The following is a 22,121-nucleotide window of genomic DNA, read 5'->3' on the forward strand; positions in this document are numbered from 1 at the left end:
CTTTCCTGGCTTTCGTAGGTTTTACCCAGAACTTGCTGGCGTCAAGACCCTGCAGGCGAACCTGAGTGAAATCGCGGTTTTTGTTTGTTTTTTCTTCATGCATTGGCTAGTTGTAGGTAAAGCTCCACCATCCACGACGGCGGGCAGCCAGTCTCCCCCGGAAACGCCGGTGCTCACCCGCTCTTCCGCCCAAACTCCCGCGGCTGGCGCCACAGCTACCACCAGCACGTCCTCCACGGTCACCGTCACGGCCCCGGCCCCCGCCACCACAGGAAGCCCGGTGAAAAAGCAGAGGCCGCTTTTACCGAAGGAGACTGCCCCGGCCGTGCAGCGGGTCGTGTGGAACTCATCAAGTAAGTTTCAAACGTCCTCCCAAAAGTGGCACATGCAGAAGATGCAGCGTCAGCAGCAGCAGCAGCAGCAGCAAAACCAGCAGCAGCAGCCTCAGTCTTCCCAGGGGACGAGATATCAGACCAGACAGGCTGTGAAAGGTACCGAGCCTCCCCTTCTGTTCTCTGTGGCGCCCGCTCCCATTTTGCCACATCGACAGGAGAAAGTCATTGCTCTCTTGTTTTTTTTTTTTTTTTTTTAGTTCTCGTTTGTTTCCTGGCCATTGTATCTTGAAGGCCTTGCACATTTCATTTGGCATTATTTTTAAAAAGTGTTTTGCTACTTGCTTTTTTACTTTCGAAAAGTTTTTTTGTTCATTTTATAAATTATACATGCATATATTCTCCTTAAAAGGGGGGCAGAAAGTTTTACATAAAAGTTTATTGTCCCGTTTACCTTCCATTTCATTCTCTCCCTTCCACAGTGACCAGTATCAACCGTTGTAAAGGCTTTTCTATGCATGTATGCATGTATATGTATATATACATATCTGTATGTATATATGTGCGCGTCATGTATATGATGCCATAAAATTAGTCCTTTTTCCCCCTTTTTTTTTCTTTTTTAAAACGTAAAAATGGTACCATACTTGCTTTTTTTTTTTTTCCCCACCCATTAGCATGTTTTGGAGGTCCATCCATGTCAGCACATACAGCCCTGCCTTGTTCTTTCGGACTGCTGCGTAGTATTCCATAGTTTATTTAAAGCATTCCCCTCCTGATGGGTATTTAGGTTGCTTTCAGTTTTTTTTCCACTGTGAGCAGTGCTGCAGTGAATATCTTTGTATAAATTTCCTTGTACACATGAGGGAACCTCTTGGAATTATTTTGGAAAAAGTACAGTGCGAGAAGTTGATAGCGAAGGTTACCTTAGTAACTGGAAATTCGTCACGCACAAAAGATGAGCCAGCCTCGAGAACCACTTGCTGAAGTTGCAGAATCAGAACTCCCACCAGCCCTACAGGAGGCTCCATCTGGAGCTGAAATTAGGCCAAACACAGTGCTGATCTGACTGGTTGATACCAGTTTGTCTGGCTTTTGTGAGCATTGATGTAGATCTCTTTCTATCAGGAAAACTGCATCTAGATCCTCAAAGGCTGGGTTCTTCAATGGAAGCTCATAGTGAGTGCGCCCCTGTGAGTGGGGTTCGTGAGCAGCAGGACGTGAGGTTGAAAGGTGGCCAGGTCTTGAATTGGCCCCCAGTGAAACACTTCAAAGATGGCAAGGGAGTGGGTCCTGAAAAATTGGCCAGGCAAAATTGAGAGTACAGTTGGAGTAATCTTGCTGTTTAAAAAGTTGGTGGGGCAAAGCCAAGTCTAGGATATTTGAGATTGGGATTGCTGCTTCCTGTCTTCTGTCTTCATATCTCGTAAGCAGGAGGCTTCCCCAGGGGAGTTTAATTGCTACCAAGAAGAGGGTTGGGCGCGGTGGCTCATGTCTCTAATCCCAGCACTTTGGGAGGCCAAGACAGGCAGATCACTTGAGGCCAGGAGTTCAAGACCAGCCCGGCCAACATGGTGAAACCCCATCTCTACTAAAATGGAAAAGAAAACATAAAACTAGCTGGGCACATGCCTGTAACTCCAGCTACTCAGGAGGCTGAGGTGTGAGAATCCCTTGAATCTTGGAGGTGGAGGTCGCGGTGAGCTAAGATTGCGCCATTGCATTCCAGTCTGGGCAACAGAGTGAGACTGTCTCAAAAAAAAAAAAAAAAAAAAACCAGAGAAACAAACAGACAAAAAAAACCAAAAAAGAGTGCTGCCAAAAAGAGGCTCATTGCTTCAGATAGTCTTACACCAAAGTAGGGCCTAGTTAAAAGGGTAAAGACAGATTTAAATCGGTAATACACTACTGTAATGGGGCAAGAGTCTAACATAAACTGAAATTAACTTTGATTTGTACAGAGGTGACTGGGCATTTTAAAGGGAGAATGAGGGAGTAGGGATGGGAGCAAGTCGTTGAAGTTAAACATCACAGAAGCAAGATGAGGGGTTGGTCTTTGTGAAACCCATCTCGATTTGCTAACGGGCACTTCATGAAGTTGGGCCCCTACTCTCCCATAGAGACTGGGATGCTGAAGTCCTGTCTTCAGGTGTTGGTTGGAAGAAAACTGTCAGTTCTTTTGCCAGCATTGAGTTTTCCCAGGCAGGTGCTTTAAGTGGGGGTTGGGGTCATCCTAGCATGCACTCTTGAGCTCTTAGAAACTGTCAGTGTTTGCTCAAGTCTTTCCAGGCCAAGGTTAGGGCCTAGTCGAGAAACCTGGATAGAGTTTGGTCAAGGGGATCATCTTTGTCATTTAAAAGTAGAAAAGTTCTCAGGACGTATATTAGGGGCTTTGCTTCTACACCACAGCTCTATGCTGGGACGGGTCCTTCCCACGTGGGATAATCAGGATGCTTTGCCTTCCTAGCTGTCCAGCAGAAGGAGATCACACAGAGCCCGTCCACGTCCACCATCACCCTGGTGACCAGCACACAGTCATCGCCCCTGGTCACCAGCTCGGGGTCCACGAGCACCCTTGTGTCCTCAGTGAACGCTGACCTGCCCATCGCCACCGCCTCAGCCGATGTCGCCGCTGATATTGCCAAGTACACTAGCAAAGTGAGTGGATGGGAGAGCTGCCGCAGAGACGGCAGGCATCTGGCAGGTTGCCAGAACCTTGGCCTTGCAAGGGGAAGCATGAGCGTCTTAACCTCGTAGGCTTTAGGGAGTGTTTAGGAAGGAAGACCCTTTTTATTTTTTAAACAGAATCTCCAAGACCACATTCTTTCATTTGGGTCTAACAGAGAAACATTGGAATGGACTGAATCTTAATCCAAGTGGGCTTAGATTCTAAAGTCAGTTTATGAAGTGCAAATGACATATAATCAGAATTACCTTCGAGAATTCAAGTCACTTATTAAGGCACTGGAACACATGACTGATCCTTCAGTGAACAACTGACCAGGGGTTTGGTTTGCATTTAGAGCTTTGCATGTGGAGCAGAAGTGACAGAGTCTTAAACATGACACTGGCAAGGTGAAATGCCCACACTTTAATTTTTCCAGGAATCAAGATGGATGAGGAGGGGGACCGAGGGGACCCCCTCTCCCTCTTCTCCTGCCCTCTGGGGCACAGTCCCTATTAAGTGGCCTGGTGGGCAGGATTGCCTGTTGTGGGCAAACTCATGGTCACTGTCTCAGCACAGGCCCCTTCTTTTTTTCTCTTAATTTGCCAAGTGCTTTTTTTTTTTTTTTTTTTTTTTTTTGAGATGGAGTCTCACTCTGTTGCCCAGGCTGGAGTGCAGTGTCACGATCTTGTCTCACTGCAACCTCCGCCTCCTGGGTTCAAGCAATTCTCCTGCCTCAGCCTCCCAAGTAGCTGGGACTACAGGCATGTGCCACCATGCCTGGCTAATCTTTGTATTTTTAAAGTACAGATGGGGTTTCGCCATATTGGCCAGGCTGGTCTCAAACTCCTGACCTCGGGTGATCCACCCACCTCGGCCTCTCAAAGTGCTGGGATTACAAGTGTGAGCCACCACGGCCGGCCTGCCAAGTGCTTTTATGGTCATTGTTGAATTCAGGTAGATACCATCTGCGGTTCTCAGCGTCATGTGAGAGTGCCCTGGACTGATGTACTGTGTACCTTGTCATTAGACCACATTAGTAATAATAACCATCAGAACGTCAGCTCCGCAAAGGCAGGGATTTTGGTCTGTTTTGCTTACTGCCAAGGCCTAGAACAGTGCCTGGCATGCAGTAAGTGCTTAACACATAGTTGGGCTTTCTTTTTATTGGCCTCAGTTATTATCAATAACTTAACAATAGCTATTGATTTATAATCTACTGAGATTATTTAGTAAATTACTAAGTAGGTAATAATTTACTCTTTACTGATGAGTAGATTATTAATACTGATGAGTAAACAGTTCTAGTTTTCAGAGAGAATGGATGAAAATAATTGAGGATGGTTGTTTCTAGAATTCTTTCTCTTTTAAAAATGCAAACAGGTCTCATTTTGTTGCCCAGGCTGGTCTCAAACTCCTGGCCTCAAACTCCTGATCTTCCTGCCTAGGCCTCCCAAAGCGTTGGGATTATAGGTGTGAGCCATCACACCCAGCCTATTTCTAAAATTCTTATAGTCTTACTGATAAAGAATAAGCTTTATTATATTGAGTTAAGGGAAGAGGAATCTTTTTAAATTCTCAATGGTGAGAGAAATATATACGAATTTTTTTTTTTACCCAAATGAGTTTTCATTGGTCATGTTTCTTTTTGTTGCTTCTGTGTAGGTGTAATTGTTATCTATTGCTACAGAACAAATTTCCACAAAACTTAGCAACTTTAAACAGCACACACCTTTATTATCCTACAGTGTTTGTGGGTCAGGAATCTGGGCCCGGCTCCACAGGGCTCTCCGCTTCAGGATCTCTTGCAGTTGCAGTCGTGGTGTCTGCAAGGGTTTGGGACTCACACAAAGGCTCAACTGGGATCCACTCTCCAGGTCATTTAGGTGGTGACTGGCAAGATTCACTTCCTTGAGGGCTGGTGGTCTGGGCCACCCTCAGTTCCCTGCCATGTGGGCCTCCCCAGCATGGCAACTTGCTTCATCGAAACCAGCAATGGAGACTGGGCACGGTGGCTCACACCTATAATCCCAGCACTTTGGGAGGCCGAGGTGGGTGGATTGCATGAGCTCAGGAGTACAAGACCAGCGTGGGTAACATGGTGAAACCCCGTCTCTACTAAAATACAAAAAATCAGCCTGGCATGATGGTGTGCACCTATGGTCCCAGCTACTCAGGAGGCTGGTACACAAGACTTGCTTGAACCTGGGAGGTGGAGATTGCAGTGAGCCGAGATTGTGCCACTGCACTCCTGCCTGGGCGACAAAGCGAAACTCTGTCTCAAAAGCCAGCAATGGAGAGAGCCTGCTGGCAAGACAGAAGTCACAGGCTTACTTAGGCCAATCACAGAAGTGACACCCCATTACCTTTGCTGTATTCCATTGATTAGAAGCAAGTTGCTAGGTCAGAGGGAGGGGATTACAGATGGGCACAAAATAGTACTAGGTTGGGATCATCGGCAGCCTTCCCACCACATAAGGTAGCAATATGTCTGCATAGTATTTACTCTGGGCTAGATGCTGTCCTAAGCACTTTTTTATGTTACTTACTCAGTCTTCTTGACAAATTGATGAAGTGTAGGTACTGTTATCACCCCAATTTTATAGATGAGAAAACTGAAGCCCAGTGATGCTACACAGTGTGTCTAGGGTCACAGACTAGTGAACGGCCAAGCTGGACTTTGAATGATAGCAGCCAGGCCCTAGACAGCGTGCACTTAACCTGGCTTTGAGTTGCTTTGTGCATTTCAAACAAGTCTGCTGATCACAAATGTTCATGCCACAAACTGTTGCCACACGACTTTTATAAGCAACTGCTCTTAGGATTCAGTGTGGCTGTTTGAGCCAGTGGCTGTAACCACAGCATTTTGGAAGGCTCAAGTGGGAGGATCGTTTGAGGCCAGGAGTTTAAGACCAACCTGAGCAAGACATGGAGATCATGTCATGTCTTTACAAATAAAAAAAATTAGCTGGGCATGGTGGCATGTGCCAGTAGTCTCAGCTATTCGGGAGGCTGAGATGGGAGGATTACTTGAGCCCAGAAGTTTGAAGCTGCAGTGAGCTCCGATTGCACCATTGCACTCCAGCCTGGGTGGACAGAGCAGGACTGTGTCTCAAAAAAAAAAAAAAAGAAAAATAAAAGGCCTGGTGCAGTGGCTCACGCCTGGAATCCTAGCACTTTGGAAGGCCCAAGCGGGTGGATCACCTAAGGTCAGGAGTTCAAGACTAGCCTGGCCAACATGGTGAAACCCCATCTCTACTAAAAAATACAAAAATTGGCCTGGCGTGGTGGCAGGCACCTATAAACCCAGCTACTCAGGAGGCTGAAGCAGGAGAATTGCTTGAACCCAAGGGGTGGAGGTTGCAGTGAGCCGAGATTGCGCCACTTCACTCCAGCCTGGGCAACAGAGCGAGACTCTGTCTCAAAACAAAACAAAACAAAACACGGGGGAGGTTGTCACGAAAGTGTTCAAGGCCTAACAGTACCAAACTGAGACTTCTTGCTAAAGCGATCTGTAGGATTCTGTAGGATTATTAGAGAATTGAAAGGGGGTAATTTTCTCGTTAGTGATTTAAGTAGGTGTCTGGTTTTGCCTGAATGATCTCTTGTTCTACCTTAAGTTGTCCTTACATCACCTTCCTTTGATTTGGTCCCAGCTGTTGCTCATGAATGGGAAAGCTGAGGTCTGCTGAGTGGATCTGATTAGTGGTTTGCAGGAAGGCTGTTTTCTCAGCTCCTGCAACCATTTTAATTCTGTTACCTTCTGCATCCCCTTTGTTCTTTAAAAAATTGTTTAAAAAAATTTTTTTTTAAGAGATGGCGTCTTACCCGGCTAATTTTGTATTTTTAGTAGAGATGAGGTTTCACCATGTTGGCCGGGCTGATCTTGAACTCCTGACCTCAGGTGATTCACCTGCCTTGGCCTCCCAAAAGTGTTGGGATTATAGGCATGAGCCACCGTGCCTGTCCAGGAATGATTTTTTTGATAGGTGTTTTCTTTGAAGTTAAAAAAAATGAACACAGTGACATTTTTTGGGAGCCGATAAACTTTTCCTGTCTCTGAGGTGACCTGGAGTGGAAGACGCAGTTCTGTGTGTTTTGGCAGAGTGGTGTTCTTTACTGATGTTGAAGTCTTTGCTATATTTGGAAGTTTAGAGTAAAAGGCAGTCCACGAATGCATGATATCTTTGAAATGGAATGTGACCATTGCATTAGCGATGTATTGAATTTCGCCCACTTTCTAAAGTTTTCTTGTAAAGCCATTTAGTTGTAATTTTTAAAATGGACACGGTGGGTGCAACAGAGCAAGGAGGCAAGTGCAGGAGGCTGCAAAGCTGTGGAAAGTGCACAGTGTTTTCGCTGACAGTGGCCTGGTGTGGACTCCACAGCAAGCTGAGCGTGGAAATCTCAACAGAGGTTTTACTCATTTTACTCCATTTTGCGGCGAATTTGGGCCTACTATTTTGGGGCTTGGCAGCAATTACGCAATTGCATACTTGTATGAATATCTTTTTCTTTAAAAATAAGATGAATGGGTATTTCTTTATGAACACCTGCTCCATGGCAGGTAACGAGACACAGTCCTTGCGTGGTTTTTTTCATTTAATCCTCGTGCACACCCTACCGGGGGGCATGCAGTTCTTGTTTTTTTGTGGGGAAACCGAGGCTTAGAGGCCATGGATAGTGAGGCATCAGATACGAGGCTGCTCTTTGTCCCGCCTTCTCCCTGAATTGGGGCATCTAGAAGGCGCTGGAGAGGCTTCATACCAGTCAAGCCGGGCCTGAGACAGAGCCTGATCTCTTGTCCCCTCCTCTTTCTGCTGTGATGGGGGAAGGGTCAGCTGGCAGGTGGGAGGTAGAAGAGAAATTCATCCTACGAACATAGTCAGAAAATCCCTGGGTGCCTGCTGCATGGACCTTAGCTGATGTCACCAACTGGCTGATGCCTTCAAGGGTCAGATAGTTAAAGAAAAAGAATATGGGAAATGAACTGCAAAGACAATTGTCTTGACTGAAGGCATTAAAATGACAAACCAGCCATATCTATAAAATGGACTATAAAAAGGAATGAAGTTCCGCTGCCCGCTGCAGCACGGATGCGTGAATCACAGAGGACCTTGAGTTGTGTGATTCCATTTATATGAAATGTGCAGCCTGAGCAAATGTGGAGAGGCAGAAGGCAGATCAGTGGTTGTCAGTGGCTGGGGGAGGGGGGATGGGATACCGGGAAGTGAAGACTAAGGCTGGGGGGAATGGGATTTTCTTTCTTTTTTTTGTTTTTGAGACGGAGTCTCACTCTGTCGCCCAGGCTGCAGTGCAGTGGCCGGATCTCAGCTCACTGCAAGCTCCGCCTCCCGGGTTTACGCCATTCTCCTGCCTCAGCCTCCCGAGTAGCTGGGACTGCAGGTACCCGCCACCTCGCCCGGCTAGTTTTTTGTATTTTTTAGTAGAGATGGGTTTTCACCGTGTTAGCCAGGATGGTCTCTATCTCCTGACCTGGTGATCTGCCCGTCTCGGCCTCCCAAAGTGCTGGGATTACAGGCTTGAGCCACTGCGCCCGGCCTGGAGTGGGATTTTCTTTACAGGATAATGAAAATGTTGTGAAATGATTGTGGTGATAGATACACAACTCTGAGGTACTAAAAGCCATTGAATTGTATACTTTAAATGAATGAATGGTGTAGTATATGCATATACCTCAGTAAAACGGTGCTGGTTTTTTAAGGGGAAATAATGAAAACTAAAACAGTAATCCCTCTCTTGAACCTACCGTGCTGGCCAAATAAAAGACATCTGGGGGTTGGGCACGGTGGCTTCAGCACTTTGGGAGGCCGAGTTGGGTGGATTACTTGAGGGTCAGGTGTTCAAGACCAGCCTGACCAAATGGTGAAACCCCGTCTCTACTAAAAAAAAAAAAAAAAAAATCGCTGGGCGTGGTGGTGGGCGCCTGTAATCCCAGCTACTTGGGAGGCTGAGGCGGGAGAATTGCTTGAACCAGGAGGCAGAGGTAGCAGTGAGCCAAAATCGCGCCACTGCACTCCAGCCTGGGCGACAGAGTGAGACTTCCCTTAAAAACAAAAAAACCAAAAACAAACGAAAAAAAAAACACCACACATCTGGGGGCCAAATTTGGCCTCTCCAGTTTCAGCCAAACTGTGGTATAGAAACTAGTTTTATGTGGGTATGGAAACTAGCTTTATGGTTATGAAGTGGCACCACAATGCAATACATGAAATTTCTTGGAAATTTTTACCCTGTTAATATTGGGGTTTCTTAACTTCAGTGCTGGTGATTTTGGACTCAAAGGTTTTTGTTTTTTGTGCGGGGTCCTTGTGTGCATTTAGCATGGTTTAGGTAGGAAGTTTAGCAGCGTCCCTGCCTCCACCCTCCAGATGCCAGTAGCAGCCCCTTCTCCTCGCTCCTGCACCTGTCACGACAACCAGAAATGCCCAGTGTCTGATGTGGGACAAAATTGCTCTGAGTTGAGAACCTCTGCTTTATACAGATAGATTTTAGGTATTTGTCTCCAGGAAAAGCCTCCAAGAAGTGATCAGCTGAATTGTTTCTGTTTTTATCTTTCAGATGATGGACGCAATAAAAGGAACAATGACAGAAATATACAACGATCTTTCTAAAAACACTACTGGAAGCACAATAGCTGAGGTCAGAGGTGACACATGAATTCCTTATTTGCTAAGAGTGTTTTATGGGCTGCTTTAAAGGTGATACCCTGAAGAAGCTTCTCTGGAAACCCCTCTTGGATCCTGACTTGGTCACTAAGCTGGCTCTACTGATTGTGATTGTCGATGAGGGTATTTTTTCTTTTAGCCAGTCAGCTGGGGCTGTGGAGACATGCCCTGCTTTGTGTGATCAATTCATTTCTAATAAAACAGCCAAAACCAGAGCTTCAGTTAACCTACTGGTGAAACTGGACACCAGTTCTTTTTGCTTCATGTAAAACTGGCTCCTGAATCTTCTCTGTAAGTTTGGACTTTTTAATACAAATGCTTCTTGTTGTTCAATACTTTGTGTACTGGAGTCTCCATAATTATGTAATTGCGTAGAGAAGAAAGTGGTTAAGACATTTCATTGGCTGGGTGTGGTGGCTGTAATCCCAGTGCTTTGGGAAGTTGTGGTAATCCCAGCACTTTGGGAATCCTGAGGATTGCTTGAGGCTAGGAGTTTGAGACCAGCCTGCACAACATAGTGAAACCCATTTCTACAAAAATTAAAAAAAAACAAGCAGGAGATGGTGGTGTGTTCTGTAGGAAGCTGAGGCAGGAGGATTGCCTGAGCCTAGGAGTTTGAGGCTACAGTAAGTTGTGATTGTGCCACTATACTCCAGCCGGGGAGACAGAATGAGACCCTGTCTCTTAAGGAGAAAAAAAAAAAAATTAAGCTATCCACTTATAAAGTGTCCACCTATAAAAATATACCTCCCTGAACTTCCCCTTTAGGCTAATTCCCTATCAGGGCTTGGAGAGTGGGCCACTTCCCGGTTGTCTGTGGATGGTACAGTGTGGGCCAGATACAAACAGGTTATCAGATGAAATGACAAGTGGCAGGACTTATAGAGGTCATCTAAGGTGATGTTGGAGAACTGTGGGAATCCTTTGCAGAGCTATTGACCTTTTAGGACTTGGCAGCATTAGGCTGGTGCTCAGATGAAGAGGAGAAGATCTTCAGGAAGGCAACCTTGTGGTTCCTTAAACAGAAAACATTGTGAATACAAAGATTTAAGAGAGGCCCCAAGAAAAATCAATGAATCCCCTTAATAGTTTTACAAATATGACCTTTATGATTATGCTTCAGACATCAAAGAAGAAGGGAAAAAATAATGCTTTAGAAACAACTTCATTCTTGTTTGTATACATCGTAAGAATTGGTGTGTGGTTGAAAATACGGGTTCATAATATCTCACCTGAAACCTTGGGTCTGGATGTATGCCAGAAGTTTTTTGGATTTTAGAGAGGTAATATGCAACCCCCCACAATTAGAGACACCATTTCTGCAATGAAATGTGATTGTTCACACTACGTGAATAAATCATGTTTTCTCAGCCTTAGCTATACTGACGTTTGCACCAGGTACTTTTCTGTTGTGGGGCTGTCCTGTGCACTGTAGGATGTTGAGCAGCATCCCTGGCCTCTACACACAGATGCCAGCAACACTGCTCAACTGTGACAACCACAAATGACTCCAGATGTTCTCATGACAGGGGAGAGTACTCGAAATTGCCCCGGTTGAGAACTACTGTGATAATTAAACACTGTTTATTATTATTTTTTAAATTAATTATTTTTTTTTTGAGACAGAGTCACCCAGGTTGCAGCGCAGTGGCATTATTTTGGCTCACTGCAACCTCCGCCTCCCGGGTTCAAATGATTCTCGTGCCTCAGCCTCCCAAGAGCTGGGATTACAGGCGTGCGACGCCATGCCCGGCTAATTTTTGTATTTTTAGTAGAGAGAGGGTTTCTCCATGTTGGCCAGGCTTGCCTTGAACTCCTGACCTCTGGTGATCTGCCTACCTTGGCCTCCCAAAGTACTAGCATTACAGGTGTGAGCCACCGCACCTGGCCGAAACACCGTTTAGTTAGTTTCCTATCAGATCAGGTCGAGTTTATTTTCCCTTCAAAATGAGTTTGGCCCCAAAGCCACACTACCCTGCCCAGAAATACCCTTTGGTTTTCAGAGATGTCAGGCTTTGGAATTTCAGGTGAATAAGTGTGGATCGCACCACCTAAATGTTGTTATGTAAGAGCGAAAATCCAGCTATCTTTGTATTTGTTTCATATTTATAGACCAAAATCCTAATCAAACCCTTACTATATTATTTATATGAAAGTCTGGTCCTTGTCACTTTAAGTGGCTTTCCCTCGTGCCAGTATTTCTTGGAATCAATGGCCTGTTTATACTTGGTTTTCTGAACCAGTGTTTCTGGTAAATTTGGGTTCACTCACTAGTACTCACCTCTCTGAACTATAGTTGTGGGAAGGTTAGCATGATTCCCGTACCCCTCACAGCCAGCCATGGTTGAGCTTCTGAAACCTGCTGGTGAACTGCATGAGACAGCTTTTGAAGATGCTCGCTCTCCCTCTTCCAGATTCGCAGACTGAGGATCGAGATAGAGAAGCTCCAGTGGCTGCACCAGCAAGAGCTCTCCGAAATGAAACACAACTTGGGTAAGGCCTGACACATTGGTCTGGACTGAGGAGGGTTTTGTGTGTGAACTTGTTTGTACCTCTGGAGTCAAGCCCAGATGTGAGTGCAGTTAAAACTAGGCTAGGATTGTATGACTTGTAGGAGACCACAGAATCCTGAGAGTCTGGCCTGGAGAAACCAGGTATAAGAGCGGGTGTTGGTGGGAGCCCCCCTTTCCTCTGTTCAGAACACCAGCCTCAACAATAAAATAATGAGGGTTGGTCAGCTCACACTGTAATTCCAGCCCTTTGGGAGGCCCAAATGGGAGGATCACCTGAGCCCAGAAGTTCAAGGCCAGCCTTGGTAATCTGGCGAAGCCCCATCTCTACACAAAATTTTAAGCCATTAGCTGGGCCTGGTGGTACGCTCCTGTGGTCCCAGCTGCTTGGGAGGCTGAGGAAGGAGGATCACTTGAACCTGAGAAAAGTTGAGGCTGCAGTGAACTTAACTAATTTCATCACACAAACTGTTGTGATAAAGGGATCTGTTATACCCCTGGTTTTCCTTTTCTTTTTTTCACACTCTGCATGCTGTGGATATATCCCCAGTTTTCAAGGGAGGAAACTGCCGTGTTGAGGAAGTTATTCAAAGTGACATGGCCACAGTTCAAGTCTGGGCACTCTTCACCCTGTTCATCATTGAATGCCGGGCCCTTTAACAATATCTGGATGCTTCCCGTGCACTGTTCAGTGTGGAGAAAAATACTTTATTGGTCCCTGGGTTAGATTCACAGATCTTTTGGCTCATGATTCTGTATAGATAAGCTTTTCCCCAAAGGTAGGAGTGATTGCTTCAGATCCTCACATAGCATCAGATGGGCTGCTGGCAGCAGCAGAACTCTTAGGTTGAGGACCCATGCCCAGATGCGCCTACCTGCTCACCTGTGATCTGCATCGAAGTCACGGACATGAATCCTTTCAGAGCCCCCTGGAGAGGAGCCCTTGGTTCATTCTTTCTGGACGCGTATTTGGGTGTTGTTGCTTCTTCTCGTTTTCCTTTTTTTTTTTTTTTTTAAAAGACAGAGTCTCACTCTTGTTTCCCGTACTGGAGTAGAGTGATGTAATCTCAGCTCACTGCAGCCTCTGCCTCCCAGGTTCAAGTGATTCTCCTGCCTCAGCCTCCCGAGTGTCTGGAATTACAAGTGTGCGCCACCATGTCTGGCTAAGTTTTGTACTTTTAGTAGAGACGGGGTTTCAGCATGTTGGCCAGGCTGGTCTCAAACTCCTGGCCTCAAGCAATCCACCCACCTTGGCCTCCCAAAGTGCTGGGATTATGGATGTGATCCACCGCCCCTGCCACCACTTCTTGTTTTTCTAATAAAATCAGGGAATCTTACTTTCATAAAATCCTTTTCTTTTTATATGTTGACTATACATTTGAAAAAATTACCTGTGGGCTGGCCAAAAGTTAGCTATGGTTTGCAGGCCCATAGTTAAAGGTAGTTTGATTGACTCAAAGGTTCTGTCTGGCCACAAGTAGTTAACTTCTTTATGAGGGGTTAATTTTCTTTTATAAAGTTCAGGAAGAGTATTTGAAAGAATTGAGGGACCATTTCCCTTCCCTCCTCTCCCCTCCCCTCCCCTTCTGTCCCTTTCCCTCTCTTGTCAATGGAGTTTCACTCTTGTTGCCTGGGCTGGAGTGCAGTGGCATGATCTCAGCTCACTGCAACCTCCACCTCCTGGGTTCAAGCAATTCTCCTGCCTCGGCCTCCCAAGTAGCTGGGATTATAGGCACTCACTGCTGCGCCCAGCTAATTTTTGTATTTTTAGCAGAGACAGGGTTTCACCATGTTGGCCAGGCTGGTCTCGAACTCTTGACCTCAGATGATCCATCTGCCTTGCCCTCCCAAAGTGCTGGGATTATAGGCATGAGCCACCGCACCCGGCCTATTTTTCTTTTATTACAGCCTGCAGGTCACTCCTAAATGAATTACCAGTGGACTTACTGAAGTAAAATTAGAGAAATCTTGGTAGACTGAGTAGGTTCATAGTTGTCCTGTTAGTATAATCTTCAACCACAGTCCCATCTGGATCCAGTGCCACAAGAGATGCCTACAAGAAAGCATGCCTGAGTTCTAGGCCCAGCTAGCTGTGTGCCTCAGTTTCCTCATCTGTGAAAGAGGTAGAATAGTAGTACTTACCCCGTAGGATTATTAGGATGAGGGTTACTTGAGTTAATATTTATGAAGTTCTTAGAACAGTGCCTCCATGTAGTGGGTGCTATATAGGTATAGATTGATAGGGGGGAAACGGTTTATGTTAATGAATAATAGGATGGAAAGTGAGTTTTGGTGGCAGTTGTTTCAAGGGTTACTTTGAGGAATTCCCAGAATGTAGTCTGGTGTTGAAAATCCTCTGGGGCTGCAGTTATCTCCACACTGGGCGCCTCATGTCCACTGTCAACAGGCAGCACCATCTGGTCGCTATGATGAATGCCCTATTTACAGATGAAGACTCGGGCTAGGTTATTGCCCATGGGCACACAGCCAGGGCTTCTCCCAGCCAGGTCTTGCACCCACATCTGCCTGAATCTGGGGGCAGGAATAGCCCCACAGCCCGGGCTGGGGTCAGGTGATGAGCAGTGTTCCTTCCCCTCCTCCTCCAGAGCTGACCATGGCGGAGATGCGGCAGAGCCTGGAGCAGGAGCGGGACCGGCTCATCGCCGAGGTGAAGAAGCAGCTGGAGCTGGAGAAGCAGCAGGCAGTGGATGAGACCAAGAAGAAGCAGTGGTGTGCCAACTGCAAGAAGGAGGCCATCTTTTACTGCTGTTGGAACACCAGCTACTGTGACTACCCCTGCCAGCAAGCCCACTGGCCTGAGCACATGAAGTCCTGCACCCAGTCAGGTAATGCACTGTGGGACTGCCTCCCATCCTGGGCTGCAGTGGCTGGGCATTGGTCTCCCCTGTGGACCTCAGGGTCTCAGGGCTAATTGACAAGGGAAGTTGCCTGGTTTCTGGTCACTTTCACTCAAAAACAACTGTGTCTCTTACACATAGGTGAGCAGCATGCAGGCTCATAGCTAAGACTTGAGCCAGGGACATTTTGAACCTTTGATTTTTGCAGAACCCTTGATCTCTTCTCAGGCCTAAGATGTCGGTAGTACTGAAGTTGAGACACTGTGGTTTTTTTGGCGGTAATGGACTTGTGGCTTTAGACAATATGGATTCCCAATTTCTTTGTTAAGTAAAAAGTGTTGGTATGGAACTAACCTGTCTTTGACACTGCTGTAATATTTGTAATTACCCTTTCCAACATAGAACAAGCAGTCCCTAGGCCTACAGCTTCCATGAGGAAGCACTATCTAGTTAGAATTTATCAATTCTTTTTTTTTGGAGACCGAGTTTCACTCTTGTTGCCCAGGCTGCAGTGCAGTGGTGTGATCTTGGCTCACTGCAACCTCCGCCTCCTGGGTTCAAGTGATTCTCCTGCCTCAGCCTCCCGACTAGCTGGGATTATAGGAATAAGCCACCACGCCCGGCTAATTTTTTGTATTTTTAGTAGAGACGGGGTTTCTCCATGTTGGTCAGGCTGGTCTTGAACTCCTGACCTCAGGTGATCCGCCCACCTCGGCGTCCCAAAGTGTTGGGATTACAGGCGTGAGCCACTGCGCCCGGCATCAATAATATTTTATAAATTATTATTATTTTGAGACAGAGTTTTGCTCTTGTCCCCCAAGCTGGAATGCAATGGTGTGATCTCGGCTCCCTGCAACCCCGCCTCTTGGGTTCAAGTAATTCTTCTGCCTCCGCCTCCCGAGTGGCTGGTATTACAGGCACATGTCACCATGCCCAGCTAATTTTTGTATTTTTAGTAGAGACGGAATTTCGTCATGTTGGCCGGGCTGGGTCTTGAACTCCTGACCTCAAGTGATCTGCCCGCGTTTACCTCTCAAAGTATTGGGATTATAGGCGTGAGCCACCATTCCCAGCCAGTAGGTGATTTTTTACAATTAGCTTTAATTTGTGGCAAATGGTACTAGCTTTGTATGGTTGGAATTAAACGCTTCCATTTTAAAGAATTTCAAGTGTCACATAAATAATACAATAAGGTAGTATGTCTACAGATTGGCAAAATTTGCAAGATGGTACGTAAATGACTCAAGGGTGAGCTTGACCAGGGGTTAGTAAACCTTTTCTGTGAAGGGCGAGAGTGAATATTTTAGGCTTTGTACACCATGTGGTTTCTGTTGCTACTACTTAACTCTGCTGTTGCAGTGCAGAAGCAGTCTTAGATGATATGTAAATGGATGGACGTAGATGATATGTAAATGGATGGATGTGGCTGTCTGCCAATAAAACAGGCAGCACTAGCTTGCCAGCTCTTGCTCTAGACAAATCTGTTTTTAAATTATTTTTTAAAAGGCATTATTGGAGCATACCTTGCCCTGTTCTTTAGTCTTTAGGGAGACGTCTTCTTTGTAGAGACTTTTGGTCTCTCACTGGAGTAAAGTCTCTTTGTGGTTTCCCTACGTTCTGGAATGTGTTTGATAAGCCTTTTGCTGTTTTGCCAAGATGGCCAAAATGTCCTTCGGCTTTCCTTTTTTTGTGATATAATTACATCTGTTCTTCCTAAATTCCTCCCCAATGCCCTGTTTTTCTATGTGTCCAAGTTTCTGCCATCTCCAGATGCTCTGGGCCTCTGACAGCGTGTCGCCTTTCATGTGGTTTTCCTGTCCCACCTTAGAAGGAAGCAAGCCCCTGGGGCTAAAAATACAGGTCTCCACCTAGAAATTACTAAATAGAGTAACCCTAAATTGGCAATTACAGGTTGGCTCTTGTTGATGGGCTTTGTTTGTTCCCAGAATGATTTAATAAAACTTGAATTGCTAACCATTAAAAATCAACGTGTTGGCTAGGCGCGGTGGCTCAAACCTGTAATCCCAGCACTTTGGGAGGCTGAGGTAGGTGGATCACCTGAGGTCAGGAGTTCAAGACCAACTTGACCAACATGGTGTAACCCCATCTCTACTAAAAATACAAAAATTAGCCGGACGTGGTGGTGTGCACCTGAGTCCTAGCTACTTGGGAGGCTGAGACAGGAGAATCACTTGAACCCGGGAGACAGAGATTGCTGTGAGCCGAGATCATGCCTCTGCACTCCAGCCTGGGTGACAGAGCGAGACTCCGTTTCAGCATGTTTATGTTAAAATTTGGAATTCCAGCTTCTGGAAAACTCTGGCAATCCGGCCCCCTTGAGCCTACACTTTTATGCCCTGGGTGGGGCTGAGCCTTGGGTGCCACTGGGTGCAGGGCAGGGCTCCATGCATGTTTCAAAATCATCATACTCTGTGTATATGTGGCATCTCTTTCTCCTTTGTCCCCAGCTACTGCTCCTCAGCAGGAAGCGGATGCTGAGGTGAACACAGAAACACTAAATAAGTCATCCCAGGGGAGCTCCTCGAGCACACAGTCAGCACCTTCAGAAACGGCCAGCGCCTCCAAAGAGAAGGAGACATCCACTGAGAAAAGCAAGGACAGTGGCTCGGTGAGGATCCCCCTGTGCCTTTGGCTAGTGACATCTACCCTTTGTGCCAAGTGGACTTAGGACCCCCTGTCTGCCGCCCTGAAAGTTGCATGTTTTGGGAAGCTTGTCGTAACAGTGTGCCAGAATTTCCAGTGGATGTGTGGGAACATGGAGCCTGAGCTGGTGTGTGTAGGACCTGGCAACTGCTCCCTAGTACTTTCCCCTGGGGCCCTCAAAGTGTAGAGTAGTGTCGCCCAGGAAGACTTTCTGCGATGATGGAAATGTCCTATACCTCCCACCCAGAATGGTAGCAGCTAGCCACATGCAGCTTTTGAGCATTGAAATGCAGCCAGTGTGACCCAGGACTGTATTTTACAATTTTATTTAATTTTAACTAATTGAGATTTCAGTAGCCACATGTGGCTAGTGGCCGCCACATTGGGCCACGAAGGTTTCACCTCCTTGTTTGCCAGGGTGTGATGTATATGTATGTGACATCGGTGGTATGCGAAGACTATTTTCATGAGTATATAGTTGTTTACATTTTTAGTCATTGTTCGTCTATTTCAGTGCATGTTAGGAAAAAGATAAATCGTTAGACTGTCAGTTAAAACACATTGGTTTAACTGATAGTATTAGCTAGTCAGAGGCTAGCATGAATTAAAAGCAGACTGATAGAAGTTTGAACTCTCTTCTTAGATATGGCAAAAATCTGGAGGGGAGTCTGTTAGTGAGTGGAGTTTAGGAAACAGTGGATGTTCTAGGGTAGAATGAGGGGCCACCCTGGTGCTGTGTTCCAGCCTGTTCAGTGTGGGAAATGGCACCCGGGGTTTGGCCACCTGGCCGCCCTGTGCCCATCACTCCCACCTGACCGTGCCAGGCAGAGGGCACTGAGATGCTTTGGGGGCAGCGATGAGCACCCCCATGACTCCCTGGATTTCCCTGTGGGGGCGACATTAGCCTCAGTGCCTTGAGTCCATCTTTTTCTTTTTGTATTTCTAGACCCTTGACCTTTCTGGCTCCAGAGAGACGCCCTCCTCCATTCTCTTAGGCTCCAACCAAGGCTCTGGTATGTTGCCCCCTGGTGGGCGAACGGTGCTTTCACATTTCAGATGGGCAGATGGGGAGCCATTTTGTCAGGGAGAATTTGAAGAGTTTATTCCAATGGTTTCCAAATGATCATGGATCCTTAGAGGTGCCTGGGGTGGGTCAGTGGGGGTGAGTGGGTAGCTGAGCATGTTAACTTTCAGGTACCTCTTCAAACTGATTGGTATTACCTGTTGTATTTACTGGGATCCACATAAAACTCCATTTGGACAGAGGCCTCTGTTGCTGACCTGGGGTAGGGTAGAAGAAGTGCATTTGAATTGGGGAATTTTTTTTTCTCTCAGGGAAATGAGCATGGTAAATGACACTGTGTAAGATTTTATTCTGAGGTTCTAACACTTGCATATGGTGGATGAAGGCGCTCAAACCTTTGAGAATTGAAGGCAGTACTCAGGTGGATGATCTTTCTGTAAAATCCTTTCCTTTTGGAAAATAACCTGACAGGCAGATTTGGGGAAATTTTCTGAGACTTGACATCTAGGGTTTTTCTTCTGTGGAGTTTGAGCTGTCTTCCTTCCCTAGCCCAAAGAATCTTTTTCTTGCACTTTCTTAAAGCAGTTTTGGGTCATTCCATAAGGGTTCAGAGAAGGTGCCTTCCTGGTGGAAGACAGTTTTATTTCATTCAAGGTTTTTGCCTGGCACCACAGCTCCAGTACCTTTCTGCTTGCTGATTGATTGATTGATTGATTGATTGATTGATGTTTTGAGACAGAGTCTCGCTCTGTCGCCCAGGCTGGAGCGCAGTAGCATGATCTCAGCTCAGTGCAACCTCCGCCTCCCATGCTCAAGTGATTCTCCTGCCTCAGCCTCCCATGTAGCTGGGACTATAGGCACACACCTCCACGTCAGGCTAATTTTTAAAAAAATTTTTTGTAGGCTGGGCGCAGTGGCTCATACCTGTAATCCCAGCACTTTGGGAGGCTGAGGTGGGCAGATCACAAGGTCAAGAGTTCGAGACCAGCCTGACCAACATGGTGAAACCCTGTCTGTATTAAAAATACAAAAATTAGGTGGGCATGGTGACATGCGCCTGTAATCCCAGCTACTTGGGAGACTGAAGCAGGAGAACCTGGGAGGTGGAGGTTGCAGTGAGCCGAGATCGTGCCACTGCACTCTAACCTGGGAGACAGAGTAAAAAAAAAAAACTGTATAGATGGTGTTTTGCCATGTTGGCCAGGTTGGTCTTGATCTGTTGACCTCAGGTGATCCTCCCGCCTCAGCCTCCGGAAGTGCTGGGATTACTGGCATGAGCCACTGATGATTCTCTTGAGCTGAAAAGCAAACATTTCATTTCACTTCTGCATATTGAGTGCATGGAGGAAGAAGTGATGTCCATTGTTAGGGGGTTGGGAACGCTTTCCTGAAGGGGCTAGGCCTTGAAAGTTGGGTGGGATTTGGGGGCACAGTCAGAGGGAGTAATACGAGCTTGCTTTAGGAGGGAGGATATGAACTTGGCATTAAATATGACTGAATCACCTATTGAAAAAGCAACTCCCTCTTCACTTCCCCTTGTAACAGGCTCAGTTTAGTGCTAAGATGTCTTTAGCATCTCTCATATTTCCTGATTCTCTTTTTAACAAAGACTGAGCAGACTCGAGATTTTAGCAGCATGCTCCCCACCCTAGAACTTTTAATTTAAGGTTTTCATTACATTCATTTTTGGAGTTGCCTTTGACAGCAGATTTTATTGGTTTTGTGCTTTTTGTTGGCTAACAATAAAAGTTTATTTATTGACCTAAGTTATAGAAGTTTAAAATAAAAACTTGAACTAAGCAATATGTAAGAGGACTATGGATGTGTCGGAATGGCACAGGTGGTGTGAGGAAGCTCCAAGTTAGGGAAACACTGTTTCAGACAGAGGGGCACTGTTAAGGGTTTGGAGCCTCAAAGTGGCTTGATCGATATGGCATCCGAGAAGATGAATGATGCTGTGGTGGGATGAATCTGGCAGGAGTCCATTGGCCTCAGGAGGGTGGCGGACAGGAAAGTAGTTGGGAGAGGCATTGTATTCCATTCTGGGCTGGAGGAGTATTACCTAGACCAGGGTCAAGGAATTTTTTCTGTAGAGGGCTATTTAGTAAGTATTTTAGGCTTTGCAGGCCACATGGTCCCTGTCCTAGCTGCTCACCCTGCCATTGTAGTGTGAAAGTAGACATAGATAATATGTAAACAAATGTATGCCCTGTGCCAGTGAAACCTGAATTGCAAAAACAGGCATTGAGCTGGCCATAGTTTGCTGACTCCTGACCTGAGGCACACTATCCCAGGGAGTGGAAAGGAGAGGAGGCAAGAAGCCCCAGTAAATGGTGGGAGGAAGAGAGGGGCCAGCAGGGGGTAGGAAGGGGCAGTTTTTCTGAATAAGGCAGATAAATCCCTGTCTCCGTGGAGTTTCAGAGGAAGTCAGAAGAGCAGCTGTTGGTGCTACTGAACAGCATGAAGCACTCACACACCGTATCATGTTTCTTCCCAATGTCTGTGAGAACATAGTTAGTATTTCCCTTATACAGATGAGCAAGTTGAGGTCCAGATGTGTTAACTCAGATGCCCAAGTAACTCAATGAGTAATTGTGAGAGCCAAGACTTAAGTTCAGATCTCGCCAGACTCATGCTTTGAAAGGTGAGTGGGATTTGGGGGCACAGCCAGAGGGAGTAACATGAGCTGACTTTAGGGAGATATGAACTTGGCTTTAAATATGACAGAACCACCTATTGAAAAAGCAATTCCCTCTTCACTTCCCCTTCTAACAGGCTCAGTTTGATGCTTAGATGTCTTTAGCATCTCTCATATTTCTTGATTCTCTTTTTAACAAGGACTGAGCTTTGCAACCATATGTAACTAACTGAGCTTTGCAATCCAGACTCGTGCTTGCAACCATATGTCAGGTATACTTAGGTGGACCCCTATAAAATTGCTTTTGTAACTCAAAAATGGCTGAGTAATGGCACTTGTGTCTGGCTCTACTAATAAGGCACTGATCTCTGGGAAACGTCAGGGTGCAGATGTGGCCTTTTTTTCCTCATCCAAATCTACTAACTCTCTTGTTTATATACCTCCCTCCTTCCTACCTCCTTACCCAGCTCCTACCCAGCTTAATTGCCATGCAGTACCCTTGCTAATACAACCCAATCTCCCAGGCCCGGAATGTTTTCCTAACATGTCCATCTGGCAAAACCCCACCTTAGAACAACCCCAGCTTTCCACTTTTGATTTACCTGCACCTGAGCCTCAGTGCTTAACTGGAGACTGTTATACAAGAACACAAACTCATCTCATCACACATGCAAATCTGGGTCACTGACCTCAGAAGCAAAGATTCTCTTCTGCCTGGTCATCTTTCCAATATCTGTTTTT

The 22,121-nt window shown here is 46.1% G+C and overlaps 1 protein-coding gene across 27 annotated transcripts in view; it reads left to right on the top strand.

Annotated features, from left to right (window-relative positions):
- ZMYND8 (zinc finger MYND-type containing 8) overlaps positions 1–22,121 on the top strand; it is a 148,413-nt gene that overhangs the window by 118,811 nt on the left and 7,481 nt on the right. For 20 of the 27 annotated variants that reach the window (XM_050745139.1, XM_050745131.1, XM_050745143.1 and 17 more), the window contains 7 exons: positions 111–491; positions 2,800–2,990; positions 9,580–9,660; positions 12,101–12,179; positions 14,803–15,042; positions 17,523–17,683; positions 18,665–18,731. In XM_050745139.1, the coding sequence (XP_050601096.1) occupies positions 111–491; positions 2,800–2,990; positions 9,580–9,660; positions 12,101–12,179; positions 14,803–15,042; positions 17,523–17,683; positions 18,665–18,731 (1,200 nt within the window). The remainder of the gene's footprint in view (positions 1–110; positions 492–2,799; positions 2,991–9,579; positions 9,661–12,100; positions 12,180–14,802; positions 15,043–17,522; positions 17,684–18,664; positions 18,732–22,121) is intronic. The other 7 variants (XM_050745147.1, XM_050745153.1, XM_050745152.1 and 4 more) reach the window with 1 other exon arrangement.

This window comes from Macaca thibetana, chromosome 10, assembly GCF_024542745.1.
Source record: "Macaca thibetana thibetana isolate TM-01 chromosome 10, ASM2454274v1, whole genome shotgun sequence".
In the NCBI taxonomy this organism is placed as follows: domain Eukaryota; kingdom Metazoa; phylum Chordata; class Mammalia; order Primates; family Cercopithecidae; genus Macaca; species Macaca thibetana.